At 30.4% G+C, this 23,462-nt stretch overlaps 3 protein-coding genes across 4 annotated transcripts; 2 read left to right on the top strand and 1 right to left on the bottom strand.

Annotated features, from left to right (window-relative positions):
• Positions 1-10,008: 10,008 nt before the first annotated feature.
• Positions 10,009-11,598, bottom strand: LOC114425442 (DNA-directed RNA polymerases II and IV subunit 5A-like). Its single transcript, XM_028392371.1, has 3 exons — positions 11,128-11,598; positions 10,917-11,030; positions 10,009-10,362 (listed from the first exon to the last, which is right to left on the bottom strand). Exons 1-3 carry the CDS (start codon positions 11,506-11,508, stop codon positions 10,237-10,239), a joined length of 621 nt encoding a protein of 206 aa, XP_028248172.1. The 5' UTR covers positions 11,509-11,598; the 3' UTR covers positions 10,009-10,236.
• Positions 11,599-12,387: 789 nt separating this feature from the next.
• Positions 12,388-14,072, top strand: LOC114368883 (peroxiredoxin-2B-like). The gene is made up of 3 exons (XM_028326165.1): positions 12,388-12,692; positions 13,005-13,084; positions 13,632-14,072. The coding sequence occupies exons 1-3, from the start codon at positions 12,538-12,540 to the stop codon at positions 13,883-13,885; spliced, it is 489 nt and encodes a 162-aa protein (XP_028181966.1). The 5' UTR covers positions 12,388-12,537; the 3' UTR covers positions 13,886-14,072.
• Positions 14,073-17,342: 3,270 nt separating this feature from the next.
• Positions 17,343-21,105, top strand: LOC114367147 (rac-like GTP-binding protein ARAC7). 2 transcript variants are annotated; one of them, XM_028324255.1, is made up of 8 exons: positions 17,343-17,682; positions 18,030-18,117; positions 18,218-18,327; positions 19,302-19,365; positions 19,473-19,537; positions 19,662-19,727; positions 19,882-19,994; positions 20,593-21,105. In XM_028324255.1, the coding sequence occupies exons 1-8, from the start codon at positions 17,581-17,583 to the stop codon at positions 20,618-20,620; spliced, it is 636 nt and encodes a 211-aa protein (XP_028180056.1). In that variant the 5' UTR covers positions 17,343-17,580; the 3' UTR covers positions 20,621-21,105. The 2 variants fall into 2 exon arrangements, with proteins under 2 accessions (XP_028180056.1, XP_028180055.1); XM_028324254.1 differs by having other exon boundaries at positions 17,345-17,682; positions 20,590-21,105.
• The last annotated feature ends 2,357 nt before the right edge of the window (positions 21,106-23,462 follow it).

The following is a 23,462-nucleotide window of genomic DNA, read 5'->3' as shown; positions in this document are numbered from 1 at the left end:
ATATATATATATATATATATATATATATATAAGCTTTACTATTTATGATAATCTTAGCAGCTGATCCAAGAAAAAATACTTCTCCTATATAAGATATGTGATATGAGATGGTTTGTACTAGAAAAAACTCAAAATGTTTTTCAAATGCTTTAAATAACCATTTTGTAATGAGTTTTTAATTTATTTTTATTTTAATCCTTTACTTTTTTTGTTTTAGTTTTTAAAGAGATATTTTTTTTATTTTAGTTATCATCATCAAATATTAACTTCATACATCGTTAAAGAGTTTAATAGAACAATCACATGTAATTATGTTTGTAAATTATTTTATCACATTTTTTGATAACGCATTGTTATAAAATTATTTAACGTTGTTACTTGACAATAAAGATTAAAAATTAAAAAAAAATCTTTACATAATTAACATTAATTTTCACTTTATACTCTCATCTTTTGTTTATTTTTTTATTTTTTCATTTCACTTTTTCTCTTAAACCAAATACACTCTAAAGAAAAGGATTTTCTACAGTGAAAATTGATGAAAAATGAGTAACTTACACTTCATTTTTTTAATATAAGAATAGAAGGAAAAGAGAAAGGGAAAGTTATGATAAATAATGTTATGGACAAGACAATTAAGAAAGAAATTAAAAAAAATGAGTAAAAAAGAAATGGAAGAAAAAGTAAATCTACAATAATAGTAATAATAATATACAGGTTTAATCATTTTTTAATTTTTCAAATTAAGGTATTTTTTTAGTTTCTCAAATAATATATAAAACATATATTTTACTTTTCAAATTTTTTTTTAAAAAATACTCTTTTTAGTTCATCTATTCAAATAAAAATTTATATTTTTAGTCTTTCAAATTCTACTGGAATCGAAGGGACTAAATTTTTTTTTCAAATTTGATGGATTATAAAATATAAATTTTCATTTAAAGGACTAAAAAAACCCTAATTTTAGGGGAAAAATAGTTAAGTCTAATATATAATTAAGAATTGTGATATATATTGGTTTTGGGATATAAAAGGTAAAAAGAAGGGAATAAAAAAAGTAATAAAAATATAATATAATAATATGACAAGAAGAAACAAAAACAACACCCGAAAAATAAATAAAAATATTGTATAAATATTAATAATCAGCTTACCTAGTTCATATGATAATTGTGTTTATATTACTCCTTTCGTTTCAGAATATATATGACGTTTTAGAAAAAAAAATTATTCCAAAATATATGTTATTTTATAAGGTCAATGCTACATTAAATACTTTTTTTTCAAGGATACCCTTAATAAATATTTAGTGGGAGTAGTGTATAGAAAAAAATAAATGAATCATTAATTAGAAAGATAAAAAAAAACATATTAAAAAATTACCTTATGTTTATTTGAAATTGAACAAATTAAATATATTTCTTAATATTTATGCAAAAACCTTAAACATCATTTTAGAACATACGGAGTAATTTATACAAACCAGATTGAATCTCGATACATGAACATATTGATAACTTAATATACATAATTTCTTTAGTTTTAAATATAAGAAAAATATATATTTTTTGTTTATGTAAAAAAAATTCAACTAGCTTTATCTCATTCAATGTTATTATTTTTAAAATATTTTTCGTTTAATTGAGTTGTTAGTTTCGATAACTCTTGGTATCAAATTTTAAGAAAGAATAAATTTAAAAAATATTTTTTAATTAAAATTAATACTATTAGATATGATTAACTAACATTTTTTCTGATAATAGAGGGAGAACATATGTGCGCAGAGTTGATACAATATATGGCCGCATAATAAATCTAGAGGTAAATCTAACCGTACAGAAGGAATGTGAGAGGGACGTAAACAAAAGCATTGAGTAGTAAAACTCCATAAAGGCTAGTAGTACATGGCCAACGGCATCAAACCTTTTTGCAGAACTAAATGAAACCATGCATATCATGGTTACTTCAAAAGGGAACAACCATCAAATACTGTAATCCACTACTGTACAAATACTATAATTAATGTTGAACACTCGCGGTTTGGCAATTAATTGCTGTAATAAGGACCATTCATTATAGTAATTAATGATGCCTAAGAACTGTAAGGCATCAATAATATACTAGAGTACTATATAGAATTTAAATATTTAAGTATATGTTGGCATGCACCAGCATTAATTATATTTTTCAAAAGGAAATAAATGTCTTGATTCTATTCTGAAATTATCATTTCATGACCGTAGGTCTTCTAATTCCATCATGTTGCAAAGGGAAGATTAAGTTACAAATTTTCAAAGCAATATTCCAATGCACACCACTAACTGATCATCAGCCAGGTCTTGTTTGTGCTCAATGGAAACGCCTATTCATATACCTTTTTATTTCACTCAGGAGAATCTTATCAACGTTCATGTAAGGCAAAGGATTCAAGCTTGTCATCTAGCACATTATATAGTGGATACGTACTGCAAAAAGCCTGCATATATGGTTTTTTAATGCATTCCAACTTGCATTGCAACCATTTGAGGGACCCTTTCATCAAAGATATGAAATTATTGACACTCAAGGGGTCGGCATCTCCCACTCCATGTACCTTGATTTAACTTAAAACTCAAGGATCACCACAATTTTATTGTAGCAGCTGAAATCCATAGCATGATTTTTTTTCTTAGTGATGCTGCAACCCTTTACTATATGAACCCATATAATATAAGTATCATTTTTTTTTCAGTAACAGTGACTTGTATGTCATTATGATTGAGTGGTTATAATATATGGGAAATCATCAAAATGAACTTGAGGCAGGAAATGAGGAACATGATGATCAAATCAAAAAGGGAATTCATTGCTTATTTACAAAACTAAAACATCTTGTTCTGTCTTAACTCTTAAGTGTATCTTCAAACGACAAGAATCACTACCTTGTACTGTTGGTATTGTTCAGAGAAGTTAATTACACGTACAGTTCTTGATTAGTGTCTAAAATTTATGTACTAAGTTGGATTTATTTCTGATATTGAAGTACATTACTAGCTTGGATTGGTTGGTTAAATAGCAGAGAAGAAAGAAAAATCTTTGGAACATTCATTGAGTTCTGCTGGACCTTAATTAATTATGAATATTATCTTTAATTATTGCGCCATTTAATTTATTTTGAACTCGATAGTGCCGCGTGCCATGATGTCATACCATAAAAAATAAAATAAAAAATCTTCTAGAACTTGTATCTCATCTTGTACAATTAAAGAGAACAGTTATATATATTTGTTGCAGTTCAATATCTTTTAATTTAATGCCGATACTTAAAATTCTAGAACTTGTATCTCCCATTTCTCTTTGTCTTTCTCTGTTGGAAAATGATTCTTCTGGACATCTAGGTGTATATATCTTGAGAGAAATAGAAATACAAAAATTAATAAAATTGAAGATATCACGTGACATAAAGAGAAAGAGAAAAATAAAAGATGTTGAAAGTGTATTTGTAAGTGTACATGATATTGGCTATAGCATAACTTACTGCATAAATTTTCACCACCTAAAACCCTACCAAACAAACAATTGAAGGACATAAAGAACCGAGTACGTGGTCAACTCAGTTTAAGGCCATGGAATGCGAAGAGGACCGCTGGAGTCGAAAATAGAAAAAAGCATAAAATGATCCATCTTTACCTAACTAACTTTTAGCATAATATTCAGGACATATATAATTTCAGAGGATATATATTTGTGGTCAAAAATTTGATTCATAGCTATTATTCCTATTCCTATCTTTTTTTTTTTTTCAAAAAAAGATTACAAATAATCACAAAAATAATTTATTCTAATGCATTTTCAACACATATGGTTCAAATGTTTCATCTTAGTCAATATCACCGTACTCCTACTGCGGGATCCTAATGGTGAATTCACAGCCTCTATCACAATGAAAACAAGTTTCATTGTGTACTGACCACTACAAAAGCATGTTTCTGTTAAAGGGTATTTTTGTTAAGAAAATTAAGGTGTGAACTTAACAAAAACAGGAATAAGAACAACAATTTCACTTGTAATTTGAATTATTGGGCCATATTTGGATGTTGTCCATTGTGTTTTAGGGTTGTTGTTAAAACCGAAGGGACAATTACTTGACTAGTTTTTTTCGCTTTCCTAAGGGTGTAAAGTAATGGCTGAGATATGATTAATTATTACACTGTGTATTTTTTTTTTTAACCAAAGAGAATTATATAATATCATTGATAATTAAAGTTTCAATACATAAAAGAATAAAATCAAACTGATGCTAGCTAGCTAGAATACAATCTTTACACCATTGCAAGAGATTGAGCGACACGATTATCCTCGATCTCTGTGTTAAAAATCATTACCTTTGTGCTTATTGATTCTTAAGCTTGTTATTTCATCTTCTTTTATTATAAAATAAAATACTGGTGCAGTATGTAGACTTCTTCCATTCTCCTTTGCTTTTGCAACTGTGCTTCTCTTTGTGGGGATTCTACTTGTCTAGTTTCTTATTCTTTATGATTAAGTGGTGGTTGTGGGGTTAATAGTCCATTCTTTGTTGGTCTGGGATGATTTGACGGGCAATTGGAATTATTTCTTAAGTCCACGGTAACATTACTAGAAAATACATTTTTAATATTAGTTATTAATCGATATTAAAATTACTAATATTAATTTATTAATATTAACATTGGTTATTTAAAAATTAATGTTTTTATAGTAAAAAACAACATTGATTTTTTAGAATAATGGATGTTATTTTACTCTTACCAACGAAAAATCGATATTATCAATAAACAACAACATCAATTTTCCTAAAAATCGATGTTGTTTTATGATTTAATTTTAAATATTATATTTATTTTTTTAGTTAACAACATGTAGTAATTAATTCAGATCACAACTTATCGTTCAAAGTTGTATAAAAATGCATAAATCATTCATGCACCAAAAGTTATAAACAAAGTATATCAATATATTATGCACCAATGGTAGTTATAAACATTTCTAAACAAAATAACATATTATAAACAAAAATTTACAAATTGATAATATATTAGAGTAGTAATGTACTTTAATTACAAATAAAGCCAAAATAAAACAAAGATAGAAGTTGCATCTGGAATTTGAGTTTCAGGAAGCAAATTATGTGTTTGTGCAAAAGTCTTCCATCCATTTCCAATTTTTGTAGTCTTCCTATGATGATTATAAACTATTCTACACTCCATCCCTTCCAAGTTTAGATGAGTGAATCTTGTAACTTTCATAAATGAGTATATGGTACTTGGTACATCCTGAAATGCAAAAGAAATTCATACTAGATAACTACATGATATCAAAATTTGACATACAGAAATAAGTGTTTAATTACTCATCAAACTGTTACAAGTCACTTTGTACTTAGTGAGTAAGACTTTAAAAGTGATTGGGTTAGGAACTTAGTGGTACAAAGAGTCTCATTTAGGAAAAGTTTTTGGTTCAGAGCTGTTTTTGAAGAAAGTAAGAAAGAAAATACTATATCCATAGTGGGTCAAGGTGACATGATGATTTTCAGTGAGCCTATAGAACTCTCTAAGTTTCGTCCATCTAGCAAGTAGAGTTGGGCTCACCAAATCTTAGTTATATGTGACAAAGTGCATGTTGCCACTAGGGTATAGCAGATGTTACATAGGCTCTAGTTCATCTTTCCATCTTATAGCAAATGACTTACTCACTTCATCGTAAGGATATATTTAACAAAAAAAATTAATATAAGCAAAAGTATTGTTATATATCAAGTCGTGTTTATTTTAGAATAGTCTTAAAATAATTTCTAACTTGATCAATAACATGAACAGTGTTGAACATTTTATTTGATTCTTTGTTAATCTTCATCATTATGTTAGTCATTTCCTTCCAGTTTTGTTGATGTTCATCCATGATTTTTAAACTTCATTTATAATATAAACATGACATTAATATGCATGATACATTTGACATACCAATATGATACCAAAATGATATTCCTATTTTGGGGGCCTAAGGCTATGACAGAATTCTCACACCAGCACAAAGTCCCATTAACAAGTACATACACATAGAACCATGCAAACCAGAAACAAAATTGTGCAACCAAATCTTATTTTTTAGCAGTGTGTACATGAAGCCACTATCATATACATGACCCAGAAGGCCATAGCAAAAAAATTCACTAACCAATGATATTTTTAAAAAAACTAACTTATAGAGTAAGTAATGTATACACTAATAGCGTGAAGTATTTTTACATTGTTGCTTAATCACAAATTGTCGTATATGATAAGTTTATTAATTTTTTTATTGATTGAAAGTGTATTTTTTTTTAAAAGCCTACCCATTTGATCTTTATAATTATATAGACTTTACCTTTTAGTTTCTACACTTAAAAATCATCTTTTTGGTCCATGTAAAAAACTTTCAAATCTCTTTTAGTCTTTGTTGTTATAAAATGACAAGGATTAAAAGATAAACTTTGCATAAGGTAGGAACTAAATTAAAAGAGAACAAAAAATATTTATACAAGAATTAAAATGGATTATTTTAAGTTTAAAAACTAAAAAGTAAAGTTTATGTCACTATAGGAAATAAATGAATATTTTTTTCATTTTTTATACTCTCAATGCATAAAAATTAAAATCCTTAATTTGAAAACAAAATTATGACAATAATATCTAATCAATATTTGTAAATTATGATGCTGCATGTGTTTTTAAAGAACTCGTTTCTTGTATTCATAAAATAAGATATTAATTGTATATTTTTCATAGAACAAAAATAGAAGTATTTTATGCGGTTGCATTAGTAGAGTCAGCTAAGGCCTAAGGTAATTAAATGCATATAAGAAACGAGTGTTTATACAAATAACTATTCCTCAACAAAAAGAAGGAAAAAATGAAGTGATGTATGGAAGTAATGGAACCATTAGAATTATACTGTTAATAAATAATTGTTTAAATTGCATAAAATAAAAAATATGATGAATCACGAGGACTATAGAAAAATTATACTTATTAAATTATACAACTCAACGAGGGAATGAGGGTACACCATTGGAGAAACAGATAATGTTAGACACGAATATGGGCCAAGATTTAAACCACTTTCTCGGGCTTCAATAAAATTTACTCTGGGCTCATTTAAGAACCTGAAGAGTCCATATAGAGTTGGGCCTGATGACATTTTATAAGATAAACAAGATCAGTGTATTTGTTTTCTTAGAGGAAAGGAAATGTATATCTTTACCAAAATTTCATTTTTCTTTTTTAAAAAATAAAATAAAAACTGACTATCAAGTTTATAAATTCTTACATAGACAAGTTCAGTTTATTTGTTTTCTTAGAGGAAAGACCTCATAAAGAAAATTATTGATTCCGTATCTGTATGATTATGCAGAAAGGATAAATAATAAATGTTTTTAGTGTGTACAAGGGTAAGCGTTTACAAATGTAATTTTGAATTTTATTGATTTTTATTAAAGGTGAGTTTAAAGTCAAATGATTTATATTTAAATAGTTTTATCTTAAAAGTGATTTTGACACACTACATATTTATCCAGGAAGATTTGAATTTTATTGATTTTTGTTAATATTTCTTTTTGGATTGGTTGGATCAAACTCTGTTTTCAGTCTATTCATTCCTCAGTTGCGATTAATGGTGATTCTATTGAAAAAATTTATCCAGGAAGATGACTTGGATAGGGTGACGCACTAAATATTTATTTTGTGCACAAAGGGACTTTTATCTCTTATAAAAATATGAGAAGAGGGGTGAGGGGTGATATCCATGGTGTGAAGGAGGGTAGGGGATCTCCCATCCTCACACACTTGTTTGCTGGCGACTGTTTTCTTTTTTGCAGAACAGATGATACCCAAGCAAAAATTATAAAAGACATTCTTAATACTTATGACAAATGTTCTGGCTAGCTCATCAACTTCCAGAAGTCAGAAGTTCTCTTCGGCTCAAACACTCCCCCATTACATCAACTCTGGGTGTGCTTGAAACCATCGTAAGAGGCAAATGTCTGGGTCTTCCCCCCATAGTTGGAAGAAGAAAGAAACAAGTCTTTTCCTTCATCAAAGACAGGAATTTGCAAGAGGCTCAATCATTGATCTTCTGAAAATTTTTCAAAAGCTGGTAAAGAAATTTTAATTAAGTTTGTTGCTCAATCAATCCCAACCTACTGCATGAGAGTTTTGGTGGGACAATAAATCAAACTCTGATAGAGGCATCAACTGGTTAAGATGGGAAAAGCTTACTATGAAAAAAGAATTTGGAGGTATGGGTTTCAAACAACTTCAAGCTTTTAATCTTGCTATGCTAGGGAAAGCAGGGTTGGAGATTAATCATAATTCTTGTCAAATATTTTTTAAAATACTTTCATTAAATTAAAATAATATAAATGATGTTATATCATAATTTTAATTGTTTTTATATTATAAGGAAATGACATTTGAATGATGAGAGTGTTAAGTGTTTTTTAATATAAAAAAATAAAGAATAAACTCTAATAAAATTATGAGAATGAATATAAGAAAAAAAAAAATTAAAGACACATAAGTTCAAATGTTGTTAACGTCTGTCATCGAACGTATTGCAAGTAAGAAAATCGCGGCAGCATAACCAAACTTACCCTTTCAATTTTAAGTAACAAAAAGTTCATTTTCTTCATGTAAATATTTAAACATCATTTTATTTTCCCTTTATTTTTTATGAATGTCTTTTTTTAAAATTAAATTTACTACGAATTAACAAATAAAGTTAAAAGTAATGCTGAAGAAAAAAAAGATGAGTATAATAAAAACAAATCATAATGGATGATCATTATAATTAACTTAAAAAATAATGAGATTCAAAACAATTGTAAAGGGAATTCTAGTTCACTCCTGCTTGAAATCAAGGACATAAAAAAGAAAAAATACATGTATGACAAAACTAACTAAAAAAATTAATTAAAAATTAAAAAGTTACCTAAAAGTTAACCCATAACTGAAAATTAAAAAATTAACTTATTAAATAAAAAATATTCAAAGAATTTGACTAATAAAATAATTGAAAAGTATAAAATAATAAAAATTAATAATATCATAATTTATTTAAAAAAGATAATAAGAAAATCAATAAATTGGAAGATAAAAATAAAAGAAAATATAAAAAACTAAAAGTTAACGCTTTAAAAAATATTACTTCAAATAATATTTCAAAAAAATACTAGAAACTACTAAAAAAAACTTATTTATCAAATTGTCAAATGAGTTTTTCAAGTAAAAAAAACTTAAAAATTATCTGAAATGTCTTCCCCAACATGTCAACATTAAAAATGTTAAAATGCATCACAGCTCAAGAAGCTGACACTTCTTAAAACACATATAGAGAGACATACCAGGAGCAAACATGGAATATTACAACATAAGAAATCAATGAGAAATCATAACTGGAAGAGGGTTTGAAATTCTGAAGGAGTATGGGAACTGACAATTGAGTAAAGCTTTGAAATTTACAATGAGAAATCATCTCTACTTCCCAGACTGGTACTGTTAATTGAAGTCTGACAAAATTGTTTTAGTTCACGTTGGTTCCCTTCACAATAACATAAAAACAGCACCAAAGAATAGTTGGAAGAGGGTTCTTTACAAATGGACATACAGACATATATGATCAAAATTAGATTTGAATAAAACCAAGCTTCACTATTCATGTATGACAACATGGTCAAAATCAATTCCTTTTAATCTCACTTTTAATATGCTTCTATGTGTGTATAACTAAATGAATTCAAGAAGGAATTTAGTCTCAATTGACACGAGAATGACTTTATCATAATTCTGGTATTTGCACCTAAATCGTATGGTTAAATAGACAATTATGAAGCAGGAACAAGCCACCAATTTATACAAGACTCGGACCAGCATCATGCACAGAAAAATGACAAAAGAAATGAAACCTCCCTCCTATGCTCTCCTTGTCACTAAATTACCAAAAGAACTTAATAGCTATTAATAAACAGAAACAAAGTTCCATATAACAGATTGACACTAATCATAACAACATATGTCAACCAATTTATGATATAATCATCTAAATATATAGTTTTGATTCCAAAAGTTTCAACAATCAGACATTTCACTTCTTGTAAATCAAGAGTTCCCCCATGCAAAAAAAGAAGGCTTTATATCCCTATCCATTACTCTGGCAATATTGCCAATATGTTAAAGCAAATTCCTATACAACAAATCGGTACGTAACATATCTGCCAGCAGTTTCACTTGGCCGGATAATCTTGACAACTTGTCCACGCTTCAATCCATAATATCTCGCAACAGGATCTGTGACCTGAATCCTAGGTAACTGAGAACCGCCCACAAAAATTAGGAATAAAGCACCATGTCAGTATCAGCAGAAAGTTGTAGGGCACAATACTAGAATTGCAATTTAAGTTCAAACCCATACAGAAAACGAAAATTGACTTCAATATTTTTAATAGCACTCTAAAATCTTTCACACTGCCAACCAATTAGAATAGTTTTCTCTCATACACCATGGTCTATGATTAGATAACAGTGTAAAAAAATTACATTATCAATGCATTCTAGTTAAAATAAAGTAAAAATATGAGTAATACACTAAATTGATTCCCAAACTAAATAATTTGAGTGATGCACTAAAGTTTCATTCTAGTTAGAACCGTTTCATTCAATAGAGTTTCCCAAAACAAAAAATATCATTTCAGTTCCATCATTTTAATCCTTATTTTCATGATTGCAGAAAACCAAGGGACTAAACCAATTAAATAATCAAGTAAACAGCCAGTTTAGTTTCGGAAAGTGCATTATTAATCCATAAAACCCTAAACACAACTCTCACGGTTATTTTAATCCCTAAACATGAAGAAAATGAACGACCTGAGTTTCCTTGACGGTGTATCTCTCAAGCAAGGTTTTCTTCTCGGCGTCAGTGAGAACCTGATGTTCGGGAACAAGCTCGTGCTCTTTAATGTTAACCAGCAGCTCCGCCTCCTGAAACAACAAATAATCATAAAAATCACATTGGAAAAGCATATAGAGAGAAAGAATGAGTAATTAAACCATAAGAAAAATAAGGGGAAAAAGGAACCTGGAAGACTTCTAAGTGGAATTTGGAGGAGATTTCGCTGATGCAGGTTCTGGCGAAGGGGGTGAGGTTGGTCTGGGTGACGAGGATGGCTCTGTAGACGTTTTCGGAGTTCATGCGGTTGGTGTAGGTCTTCATGGTCTTGACGCCGACCTTGGGTTCGTCGGGGAAGAAAACGTAGATCTGGTCGCCGGAGTTGTCCTTCTTGGATTTGTTGATGACGAGGTCCTCGCGCTTCATGTGTTCGCCGTACTTGGACTTGAACTCGTGCTTGGACATGTTGATCTCGAAGTCACCAACCAGAAAATTTCTGTCCCTCAGCATCTGCATCACCGTCTTCCTTATTCGGTATAGACGACCGATTTCCTCCTCCGAAAGCACCATTCTTCTTTCACCCTTTATGCCTATTAGCCCTAAAGGGATGAGCACGCACGCCTTTTCATCCTACTTCATTAATCTATTGCTTTTATGTCTATACCTAAAATATTTTTTTTTGGTTTTAATCTGTACTAAAATATCTTTTACTGCTTTTAATCAATTTATCCATTCTTATATTTTTTTTAAATAAATTGGACCGTGTGATCAATTTTCCTGATTTTTAAATTTTGAGATCACTTGTCTCTATTTATCAACAGAGTACTAAAGTTCCATGTTAAGAAAAAATATATAATAATAAAAGTTCTATTTTAAATTTATTTTAAAAAATTTAATTTAATTTTTAAGTTCTTAAAATTTTGAAACCTAATAGATTAATTTTTAAAATTTGAAAACAAATAAATTTATTTAAGGATTTATAATAATTCATGCAAATCAATTTTAAAACAGATATAATATAAAATAATAAAATTATGGCATATGATAATTTATATTGATTAATAGAGTAAAATCTCTTACTATGTAGATATATGTATAATATTTTTTTTATAAATTTTATATGTATCTTTAGCTAGAGATGTTTTTACTCAAATCGAATAAGGTTATATAACATAAAACAAAATTTATCATATGAATTTTATTTTTAAAAACAATAATATAGAAATAAAAAAGTAGTATTTAATACATGGAAAACTTAATTTTTGTTTTTATTTCATAATTTCTATTTTAATTTTTTATTAAAATCCCTCTATATAACAAAAAATTGATGAAATTTGACACACTTAATTGAACAACAAATTATTATAAACTCTAATCTTCGATTTTTAGGATAAAATAAAAAAAGTGATGGGCCTCCTCTCTTCCAGAAGCTTCTGCATTGGCAGTTCCTAGTCCTACCTCTAAATCTAATAAACAAATTACAGTATTTAATTAAAACACGGGACTATTTGCTATATAAGTCGGGTTGGATTTGTAGGAGGAAGTAAGAAAACACAACACGAATTTCATTGCAGAGTGTTATTTTGAGTATCAGCATCAATGGCTCCAATTGCAGTGGGAAACGTGATTCCAGACGGCATTTTGGCTTACTTGGATGAAGAAAACAAACCCCAAACTGTCTCCATTCACTCTCTCGCCACCGGCAAGAAAGTCATCATCTTTGGGGTTCCCGGTGCCTTCACTCCTACTTGCAGGTCTTTACTTTCCCTTTTCACCATAAACTAAACTGAAACAGATTCATGGGTACTTGAGATTCAGCATTTTTACCCCCAAAGTTTTTATTTTTAAATTAGATATGAACTGTTGCTTTGTTGATCCAAGTGATTTTTTAACTGGGGTATGATGAATTGGATATTGGAGGGTCTTGATTCTTATGTAATGGGTTTTGGTGTTGAATCCCCAAAATTTTGGGGCTACTTTGTTGTTGTTTCGATTGTTAGTAGGGTTTTGTGTTGATAAAGTATAGATGGTGGTGTTTTAAATATTTTGATCTGAATTTGTAATAGCTTGAAGCACGTTCCTGGCTTCATTGAGAGAGCAGAAGAGCTGAAAGGAAAGGGTGTGGACGAAATAATCTGTATCAGTGGTGAGACTCTAAACACATCATAATTTCCCCCTCCATGTGTGCATGCCTGTATACTTGTTGGTTATTGATTTGGGATGTCAGCATAAGAAGATGAAGGGGGTGTACTTGTTGGTTGATTTGACTTGGGATGGTCGATTGTTCAATCAATTGATAATGATGGTGGCCAAGTGATGTATACTGTAGTATTGTTGACTTGTGTGAAAATTCTTCTCAATTGTTGCATGATTTAATCTAAACTTCCAAGGTACTTGCCTTGAAATTCACCATCCTTTTTCTACTTGTTGAGCCTCCGGGTTTTTTCAGGACATGGATTCCAAATAGCCTGTTGTTGCTTGATTGTTAATTTAATTATTGGCTATTGATTGTTGATTTGCTTTTATCATGGGTATAATTCTATATGGATTGAACTGGCCTTTTGTGTGGTGTGGTGAGAAACCATACTCATACTATGACCTACAAAAGAAACTACTCATGGTGCTAGTAATAGAAGTCTTGAAGATAGATCGTTTGTTAAATGGCTAATCTGAAATTGCCTCTGATTTTGTAGTGAATGACCCATTTGTGATGAACTCATGGGCCAAAACATTCCCAGAGAACAAGCATGTTAAGTTCCTTGCTGATGGTGCAGCCAAATACACCAATGCCCTTGGTCTTGAGCTTGACCTCACTGACAAGGGTCTCGGCGTCCGCTCAAAGAGGTTTGCTCTGCTGGTAGAAGACCTCAAGGTGAAGGTTGCGAATGTTGAAAGTGGAGGAGAGTTCACCATCTCCAGTGCTGAAGAGATCATCAAGGCCCTTTAAAACCCTTGAATCCTCTTGTTGGCTGTTTAACTGTCTTTAATGTGTGGTGTGAGACTCTTTTGATGCAAGAATATACTAGAAACATTTTCCTTTTCATAGATGTAATTGTGTTGTGTGCTCTGGGAAGGGCCATGATATGGTGCATATTATGGAAATAAATAAGATTTCTTGTTTCAAATGCTGTCAATTGTTGCCAAGTTTGATGGTTGCTTGTTTTGGTATATTTGTGGAATCAAATAGTAGTAAACTCTTCATTCTTAAGAGAGAGAAAAAAAGGTGAAATTGGATACTTACACAACCAGAAATTGGACTCTGCCTCTGCCGCTAAAAGCATTGTTATGGCTCTTTATTGTAGCGTCTGCAACAGAGCTATAGCACAGCTAAGTAGGTGTTCAAAATCCAGAGAATGTCCTCTAATATTAATGTTAGAGGGGCATTTGATGGAGGTAATTTTGGGATTTTGAGTAAAAAGAGGTTTCACCTTGTAAAAAAAAACTCTTTCAAATAAAAAGAGGATATCAACTTATTGTACTTTATTATGATAATTTCATAAAAAGTTTTGTTATATGGGTCCAAATATTTGGGTCATTTTTGCATAAATGGCATTTAGAACTTTATAACCATGCATGTGGCTTTTAGCTACCCAAACTTTACTCCAATCTCCACGGTAATGTTTAACAAAAGTTGGACATGTTAACATTAGAGGCGCAAACATGGGGAAATAAAGTGCGCATGCATGTTCATTGCTAGTTGCGACAACCCACGAGCACTTTAGTTTGGATACTGTTGAAATCCAGTTTAATTTTAGGAATATTCATAACTTTAGCAGAATTCATTTCACACTTTCGGATGATCGTCAACATTCTTCTGTTTCCTTTAATGAAACCACGCTAAAGGAAATAGGTATTGATGTTGCATTTCTGATGACAACGAAAACCTATAAAGTAAGCAAGAAATTGCTGGTATTAATTCACTTTAATATAAGTTTTAAAAAAGAAAATCTTAAATGTCCTGATTTGAAATTGATTATTAGTGTTGGTTCTTGTGAGCATTCTAAGCTGGATTCGAGTAGTACTGTGTAAATTGCGATCTCACATACTACTTGTATTTTACACGAGATTGAGAAATACTATGTCAAGACAAAAAGGCTGATACGAGCAACCATTTGACCAAATGTATCTCAACATGTATAAGGTAGTGTTTGGTTTAAGGGAATAAATTAGAGGTGAAAATAATCTGAGTTGAATTAAGGTGAAAGTGGAGAGAAGGATGTTTGGTGGAGAAAGATAAATGAAAAATTTGAACAAAAAAAAATGAGCATAGTCCTTTTTTACTTTCATCTCAAAATGGAGTGAAAGTAAGGGTTGGTAAAACATAACACTAGAATACTAATGCACTTATCAAAATTAACCCTCCATGAGAAGGCCCTCATGTTATTTTCTTTATAAAAAAAATTCATCTTCTTTGCATATGGTAATATGATCAATTATGTTTATAACATAGTCAATTAGGTGATCAATTATTTGAATTTTGCTTTTAGGTGGTCAATCATTTGGATTTTGCTTTTAGGTGGTTTTAGATGAAATTGCATAATTAATTATGCAATTTACATAATTGACTACTAATATTCAATTAGTTAAAAAAAATATTGTGACACCTTTAATATAAAACATGCATTATTTTAATGTAATAAAATGAATATTTGATTATATGTTTCATCTTTACTTTTTTTACTCTCTCCTTTCATTCAATTTCATTTCTCACTTTCATCTCAATTCGTCCTAATTTATCACTCTACCAAATTTAGTTTTGACATAAGATGAAATTTTGATGCTTTTTCACAAATTCCACGTGTTATGTAAGAAATATTAATATGCTCACATCACATGTTTGCACATAGAAACAAAACAATATAACCAAAAATCTTCAAGCATATATTCATCCCTGCGATTAATTCGGGATATGAAGAACTTACCTAACCTTGAGGTACTTTAGGTTGCTTTTAATTTCTGAGACAGATGCAGTGTTCAGATTCAGACAAAAAAAAAGCTTCAAACGGTTGAATACAATTTGAATCTGTCGGGATATGAGTTTTTTTTAGTAACTGGAAACCTGGGGGTGGTGGGGTAGTAGACACGTGGGTCCATCCTTCCCAATGTTATTCACGTTCATCAACAGAGACAACAAACTATCGACATTTTCTATCCTATTTTTGTTTAATCATCTTGTGAATATCGTCTTTTTCCCTTTGTTTTCTCGAGCAAAACTAGGTTAAGGACTAAATTAATTGTTAATTCACCGAAACAAATATGTTAAACTTTTAATAATAATAATATGTAGTCATGTATTGTAGTGGCTCACTTGGGTGACTCTAGTGACCATTATATTACTGTTGACTGTTGAGTTTTGACATGTGTGCGTTTTGTTCGTCGTTTCTATTCTGTCACAACTTTATTCATGTCTCAAAATTGGAATTCTTCTTCTCCAAGTAATAATGAGTCAAAAGCGAGATTGCCAAGAAAACAGTACAACATTTTATTGTAGTTTTTGCTATCTTATTATGAGTTTAATGTTGATTCAACACATAATTATTAGTAGCAGTGGGAAGACTGATACTATTATGTTTGCATTTTTTTACTATTTTTCTTAAAATAAAAGAGAGAAGGCTGAATGAAAATTGAAAACTCAAGAGTTTGAATTCAAACTTAAAAAGGTTTGTGCTCATGAGATGAGTTTGTCTTCATTATTTACACTAATTAATGTGAAATTTCTAACATACACTCTCACTCATTAAAGAGTGAACATTTGGAACAAGGACATTTGTGAATGTGATGAGGTTCAAACAAGTTTCTTCTCATCTTGTCTATGTGATTCTTATCAGAATGACCTAATAACGATTTAATAATTGATGGTCTAATAGACTCATCAATCAATAACAGTTACTAGCCTAAATATTATTTTGATCATGTTACTAATTGTACAAGGAATATATCATGTTTAGAAGAGAGTGGATAAAATATGAAAATTGTGCAATTTTAATAACAGTTGAAGGATAAAATAGATAATGAATATGCATACAAAAAAAATTAGTGTTGCCTTTATTGTATGGATTATTATTGTTCAATCATCCATTCAAATACGTAGAGCTACTTTTTCAAAGAATTAACTTGATATTCAAATTATATTTCAAATATGATTATTAGCCGGCCCAGGGTACAGTTGGAATGTCGAAACGGTGACTTTAATTTGCAGTAATGAGCACTTATCAGTCACTAATGAGATGTAGTTGGAAACCAACAAATGAAGAGGTTTTAGCTGTGCTTAGGTACCGTTTGAAAGAGGGGCCCCATTTGTGTAATTCAAAAAAAAATTCTGTTGGATTTGAAATGTATTGAGTGGAACGAAAAAGTTCAGCAACGAACACCATTTAACTAAACTATAGTACTATATTATGCATTGCATTTGAGCTCAAGTCATTTTTTTTCCTCTCACTCACTAGTATTTTTTATGTCTTGTTTCTTGAAACTACAAGAAGGGTCTTTTCTCTTTTTCTATTTATCTCATCTCACACCCTTTAATGTAACCTAGAGAGAATCAAAATAATACCACTTTCTTAGTTTCAAACTCAACTTTTGAGGGTCTTTTCTCTATTAAAAACACACAAGAGTTTTAGTCTTTTAGCTAACAGTGTTCATATGATGAATGCTTCAAAGTTCATTAAATGTGTTACTGTTGGAGATGGAGCTGTTGGGAAAACCTGCATGCTCATTTGCTACACCAGCAACAAGTTCCCCACTGTAAGTCCCTCAAAAAAATAATAAGACCCCATCCATCAAAGATGCTTCTTTTATCCATTAAGCTCCCTTGTTTTCATTTTTTGAAATTTGGAGGTATTTCATCTGAATGGTACTTTTCTGTTCAGACTCACACTGTAAGAACAAGATAAGGTTTTGGGGTTGAATAGTACCTAGGTTTAATGTTAGACACAATATCAGTAAATGGGTTCCTTTTCCTATGTGTTGATTTGTTTCATTATCTCTGATTTGATTTGTCTAAGATTCAACTGTATGGTGATGAAACCCTTCTCTTTTTTATCATCTAACTCACTAGTGTTTTTGTTTCTCTTTTATTTTTTGGGTTGCAGGATTACATACCAACAGTATTTGACAATTTCAGTGCCAATGTAGCTGTGGATGGAAGCATTGTCAATTTGGGGCTATGGGACACAGCAGGTACTAGGAGCTTCCCGCATGAACTTTTATGGTCCAGAAACTGTGTTTTGGTTGCTCATCATTCTCTAACTCTTGTTGCATTTTTCACTGTTTTTAAAAGGCCAGGAAGACTATAGCAGGTTGAGGCCACTGAGCTATAGAGGAGCAGACATTTTTGTCTTAGCATTCTCACTGATTAGCAGAGCTAGCTATGAAAATGTTCTCAAGAAGGTTCATATCTATCTATCTCTTCTTGCTCTTGTTTTGCATATTATTCTCTCTTGTTTTTAGTTTTGGATTCTAAGTTTTAGAAAGTGAGAGTCTTTTTTTCCTTTAGGCTCTCTGTCGATTAGGGGAAAAGATGGGATGAAAGGAAAATAGAAAGTTTATGATGAAAACCATTTTCTTTGATTTGAGAGTACATAAAACCGATATGAAGGATAACAATTTTTTATTTTACTGTGTCTTCCTTGCCATTTTTGTTTTTTTTTTAAAATGTTGTTTGCAATATTTGTGAAGTATCCTGTTGCAAATGTAAAAGTGTGCAATATAAACTTTTAGGTGTTAGAAGTATATCTCTTATAAACTATTTAAAACGATAATGAAAATGTAGCAAATATATTAACGGCTTCAATTTTCAAATAGGATCACGGGCCAGAGATATATCCATTTGAATAATGAGAGTGTTTGGTTGAAAGGAGCTTCAACGATCACTGGTTTATGTTGATTTTTGCCAAAATGCCTTTGTTGACTTTTGGCTATTGATGGCTACATAAAGATAGAAAAAGGAAAATCACCCTAGAAAACTAAAGAGGAAAAGAAACAGTACCGTAGGAATGAGGGAGGGGAACAAACGGTTCAATCTGATCCAAAAGGGAAAATATAATATTAAATGGGTACATTAATTTATAATGTGAAAATATTTGAATGAGAATTAATTTTCTAAAGATGATATTTTCTCAAATTACTATGAGGAAAATTTTGTCTTATTCTATTGCTCTAATTTTCTCTTCCCATATTCCAACAAAGCCTAAGCATGGAGTAGCTGTTATATTATTGTTTAGGCCTGTGACTTTACTAGTAGCATGGAACGTGCATGTTTTCATTGTAGTATTAGCCTATTGGGAGTTATCAATAATGGACAATTTTCAACATAGCATTTATGTGCACTTAAACTTTTGCATTTATGCTCTTTTCTGTTTCAGTGGATGCCGGAATTGCGTAGATTTGCACCTAATGTTCCAATTGTTCTTGTTGGTACGAAGTTAGGTAAGCAGCAGCACATGCAAACTTTTGTAATTTTATTATTATGCTGTTTTGCTAATTGAATAGAGAGAAGAAGTTATTGACATAAAGTATTGAATTATTGATTCTAGATCTTCGTGAAGACCGGGGTTATGTAGCTGATCACATGGGATCTAATGTCATAACATCTGCTGAGGTTTCTATTCTTTAAATTAGCTTCTTTCAGTTTATTTTATTTGATAAGTATGAAGCACTTTATGTATTACGTATATAAGTAAAGAAAAGGATATCATTTATCAATCATGGCACATTGCTAATAGGGGGAAGAACTGAGGAAACAAATTGGTGCAGCTGCTTACATTGAGTGCAGTTCAAAGACTCAACAGGTAGTGAGTTTAAATTTTATGCACTATCAGTGTATACAATTTTACACTGTCTATCACTAAGAATTATCGTTGATATGACTTTTAAATATTTATTATTAAAATCAATAAACTTAGCTTATGCAGAGTTTGATAAAGTTATATTTTCATGATTTAGAATGTCAAAGCAGTGTTTGACACTGCAATTAAGGTTGTTCTCCAACCTCAACCTCCAAGGAGGAAAGAAATGGCAAGGAAGAAAAGGCATAGAAGGTCTGGTTGCTCATTTGTGTAAGTGCCTTGGTCCTATACTTTGAAACATGCTTATTATAATCATTGATCTTTGCAAAGCATTTTGGTGGATGAGATTGATGATAAGATTTTGTGTAATTTAAGTAGACTTTCCTAAAGAGGAAATGGAATTGCTGGGCTAGGTGATGTCACTACTTATGCTGTGGGATATTGATGAATGGACAAAGTTGAATAGGTGCTGGTACCCAAAAAAGGAAAGAAAAGAAAAATACTGCACCAAAGACCATGCTGCTGCTGAAAAAGCATGAATAGGGATTAAAGACTATGACTAAGTTTTAAAAGTGAACCCGTTTAAATTGAGTCTCAACTGAGAATGTGTTTTGTTTAGATCACTAATCAAGCTTTTGCATGAAGTGTCTTGTTAAGAGCATTAGTCTCCGTTGAGAAGGAAGAAATGATTATTTTTCATACTGATATTCACATGTCTATATTCATTGTTTATATATAACTGGATATTACTATCCTCGAATCTTTGGAATACATATTTTGATCATTCATGCTGAAATTGTATGTATACTATTGACATTATTTGACTATATATGCTAACTTGTATCTTTACCGGTCTGTCTGACAGAAGTATTATGTGCGGAGGCTGTGCTGCTTAATACGCACATCAATTGCACCGTCACTTACTTTTGAACTGGATGTTATTTTGCAAAAGCTTCAAGATCTAAGTGTGGAAACCCTGACATCTGATCGCATATCTAAATGTATCCTTATGCTTGTATTGTAACTTATGTAAGATGTAAGATAGTAATATCCAGTTATTTCCACTTTACATTTTACAAGACCCTATTAGACACTGAAGGGAATTTTTCATTCTCTCAGTTATGTATTTATTTTATATTGCCAATTTTTGTTATTTTTTCCTTGAAATGCTTCTTCATGCCCATGCCCATGCTCTATAAAACTTTCCAGAGGATATATAATGATTTCTCAGCAGCAGCATTCCAAAATCTCAGATATCCATTTTTATAGGGAGAAAAAAAAAGTGACATGTTCTCTCTCACTAACTTAGAAAACTATGAAGAACAATTTCTCGTTCCTTGACATTTTGCATTAGAATAAAAAAGATCTTTTTCTGAGTTTGAAGTTGGTTCTGCATTTTCATGTGTTGGTTGTTATGACTTGACTTATGAGTATTAAATCTGAGTGCCATTATGATTGCAGTAGTATGGTACTTTAGTTAGGAGAAAGTGTAAATGAGAACTGAGACAGTCAACGAAGGAGAGTATCACTCTTGAATCCCCTGCTATCTGCAAAGCCTGTTTTTACTTTTTAAAGTCATTGGTCCAATTTGGTGATTTTGAAAGTGTGGCAGAAAGGCAAGTGTGGGCTTTTGGCAATGACATGTGGTTGGTTTTAACCTCTTCGAGGAGCCCATGTGACCACTTGTCTTCATTGCTGTAGGGTCTGTGGCACCTTCGGGGAGTTATGTCTCATGTGCCAACAAGGTCCTAAGGACCCCACTGAACCTCATCAGATTGATGTTGGCGTGTCATAATAAATAACAATGTGTGTGGGGATATGTTTTTTTTTATACCTAGGAATTAAAATTTATAATAACTCAAATATTCTACTTAATCAATTTAATTACACTACTACTTGCAATGTGGGGTAAACAGCATAATTCAGTAAACTAACTTAGAACAAGAAGTGAACTGTGTGGAGTGTGGACACACTTTACAACTGTGAGCCTGTGAGAAACCACGTCAATTTGCTAAAGAATGTGCAGGCTGTAACTTAATAGTTTTTCCTTGTAAATATGAATAACCACATCCCAAATGGTGTAACTTAACATACTATTAACTTATTTAATTAGTTGTGTTCTCTGAAGTAACTAAGACAAATGGTTATGTATTTCTCCTAGAATATTAAAGAGTTTGTAAATAAGAAATTTTGTTCTCAAACTATTATTATTATTATTTTTTATCTATAAATATAAATATTAAACAAAGTATCAGAAGATTTTTAACACGCATATTTTGTTTAACTAATTGAACTAGACTCTTTATTCTCAAACTACTATTTAAATAATCTTGAAGTGTTGAATATTTAATAGTTTAATATCTAAGTTGATATATTCCTAGGATTAATTTGAAGAGTTTAATATTTAAGAGACTATTTAGCAGAATTTTTTAAAATATTTATTAGCCTACCTAATTTATTTTACTTCATTATTTTACTTCAAGTATCATTTAGGAGAAGAGATAATACTTTTTTAAGCATCAACTTGGTACTTTACTCTTGTAAATATTTTTTTTTAATTTAGAATGCATGTGAATGTGAAGAAAAATATACTGTAAAATGTTATTTTGGTAGTCAAAGATATCTCATTAATACATAACTACATGCCCCTTACAAGACATAATATGACACATTTTAATGCTAAGTGAAAGATATACTACTTAAAGAGACGGTTGAGACTTCGGACTCGTGTCTTTTCATCACAAGTAAAGATCACTTTGAATCACGCCACCTCTTTATATGAGCAACAATGAAGGGGATATCGAAGCATGTTTCAGACAACCGCTTATATTCTCGTGTCATCCACAATTTAGGAAACAATTTTAAGAAAGTTGTTTGGTTACACGTTTGAAATCATTAAATTTGAGTCTAGAGTAAGTCAAATTTAATTATGACTTTGATTAATATGTTTGACACTTTCTTTTGATACTACCCTGAATAATTTTTTATTTTCACTCATAACTTGTAATGAAAACATCTTTACATTAATCACATCAATTTTATTGACACTAATCCAAACATGTACCGTATCAAAACATTTTTCATGCAACAATTTATATTTCCGTGTCATCGACAATCTAGGAATCAATTTGATACGTGCTTTTATTATTTTCCATGCTTTTATAACTAGTACATGCTGAATAATTTACTTTGCTACATGTGTATTCCCACATTAGTCTTTTGAATATAAAATACAGTTTTGTAAATGTAATGTGTGGTATTTATTAATAGCAGCTTCCTGCAAACCAGGAATTAGTCTTTAAGAAACATGATAAAGTACTACATAATCCCTTTTCCTCATAAAATTTAGGTGAGTAAAGGTATGTATCACTTTTCCATGTGAATTTGTGAGAAACCTTTTTCCATATTCAAATTGAGAAAAATCAATCCAAGTATTCAAAGAAAAGCTTTTTACAAGTTAATCCATTCGATAATTTGCTTCGTAACTTTTTTAACAGAAAAATAAAAGAAATTAGGCAAATAAAATTGGTATGAAATTCTTCAATGAATACATTATTTATAGTCAGTATAATGGGAATAGAATGACCTAGAACCTAGAAGGATAAAATAGAATCAAAGCATATTCTTGTATTATTTGTGGACAACTCATAAATGTAATATATATATATATATATATATATATATATATATATATATATATAAGGAAAGAGAAATAATGTTCTCATAAATGTAATATAT

The sequence above is a fragment of the Glycine soja genome, chromosome 9 (assembly GCF_004193775.1).
Source record: "Glycine soja cultivar W05 chromosome 9, ASM419377v2, whole genome shotgun sequence".
Lineage (NCBI taxonomy): Eukaryota > Viridiplantae > Streptophyta > Magnoliopsida > Fabales > Fabaceae > Glycine > Glycine soja.
The sequence above is the reverse complement of the archived record's forward strand: the minus strand, read 5'-3'. Positions and strand labels throughout refer to the sequence as shown.

Bases quoted from the DNA above. Each gene is read 5' to 3' on its own strand.
- LOC114425442 (XM_028392371.1), bottom strand. From the start codon at position 11,508: ATGGTGCTTTCGGAGGAGGAAATCGGTCGTCTATACCGAATAAGGAAG. The intron at 11,031-11,127 runs GTTCCTTTTTCC...TTGTTGTTTCAG, and splicing joins TCCACTTAGAAGTCTTCCAG to GAGGCGGAGCTGCTGGTTAA. The intron at 10,363-10,916 runs GTCGTTCATTTT...GGCGGTTCTCAG, and splicing joins ACACCGTCAAGGAAACTCAG to TTACCTAGGATTCAGGTCAC.
- LOC114368883 (XM_028326165.1), top strand. From the start codon at position 12,538: ATGGCTCCAATTGCAGTGGGAAACGTGATTCCAGACGGCATTTTGGCT. The intron at 12,693-13,004 runs GTCTTTACTTTC...AATTTGTAATAG, and splicing joins GCCTTCACTCCTACTTGCAG to CTTGAAGCACGTTCCTGGCT. The intron at 13,085-13,631 runs GTGAGACTCTAA...CTGATTTTGTAG, and splicing joins CGAAATAATCTGTATCAGTG to TGAATGACCCATTTGTGATG.
- LOC114367147 (XM_028324254.1), top strand. From the start codon at position 17,581: ATGATGAATGCTTCAAAGTTCATTAAATGTGTTACTGTTGGAGATGGA. The intron at 18,328-19,301 runs GTTCATATCTAT...TTTCTGTTTCAG, and splicing joins ATGAAAATGTTCTCAAGAAG to TGGATGCCGGAATTGCGTAG. The intron at 19,995-20,589 runs GTAAGTGCCTTG...TCTGTCTGACAG, and splicing joins AGGTCTGGTTGCTCATTTGT to AAGTATTATGTGCGGAGGCT.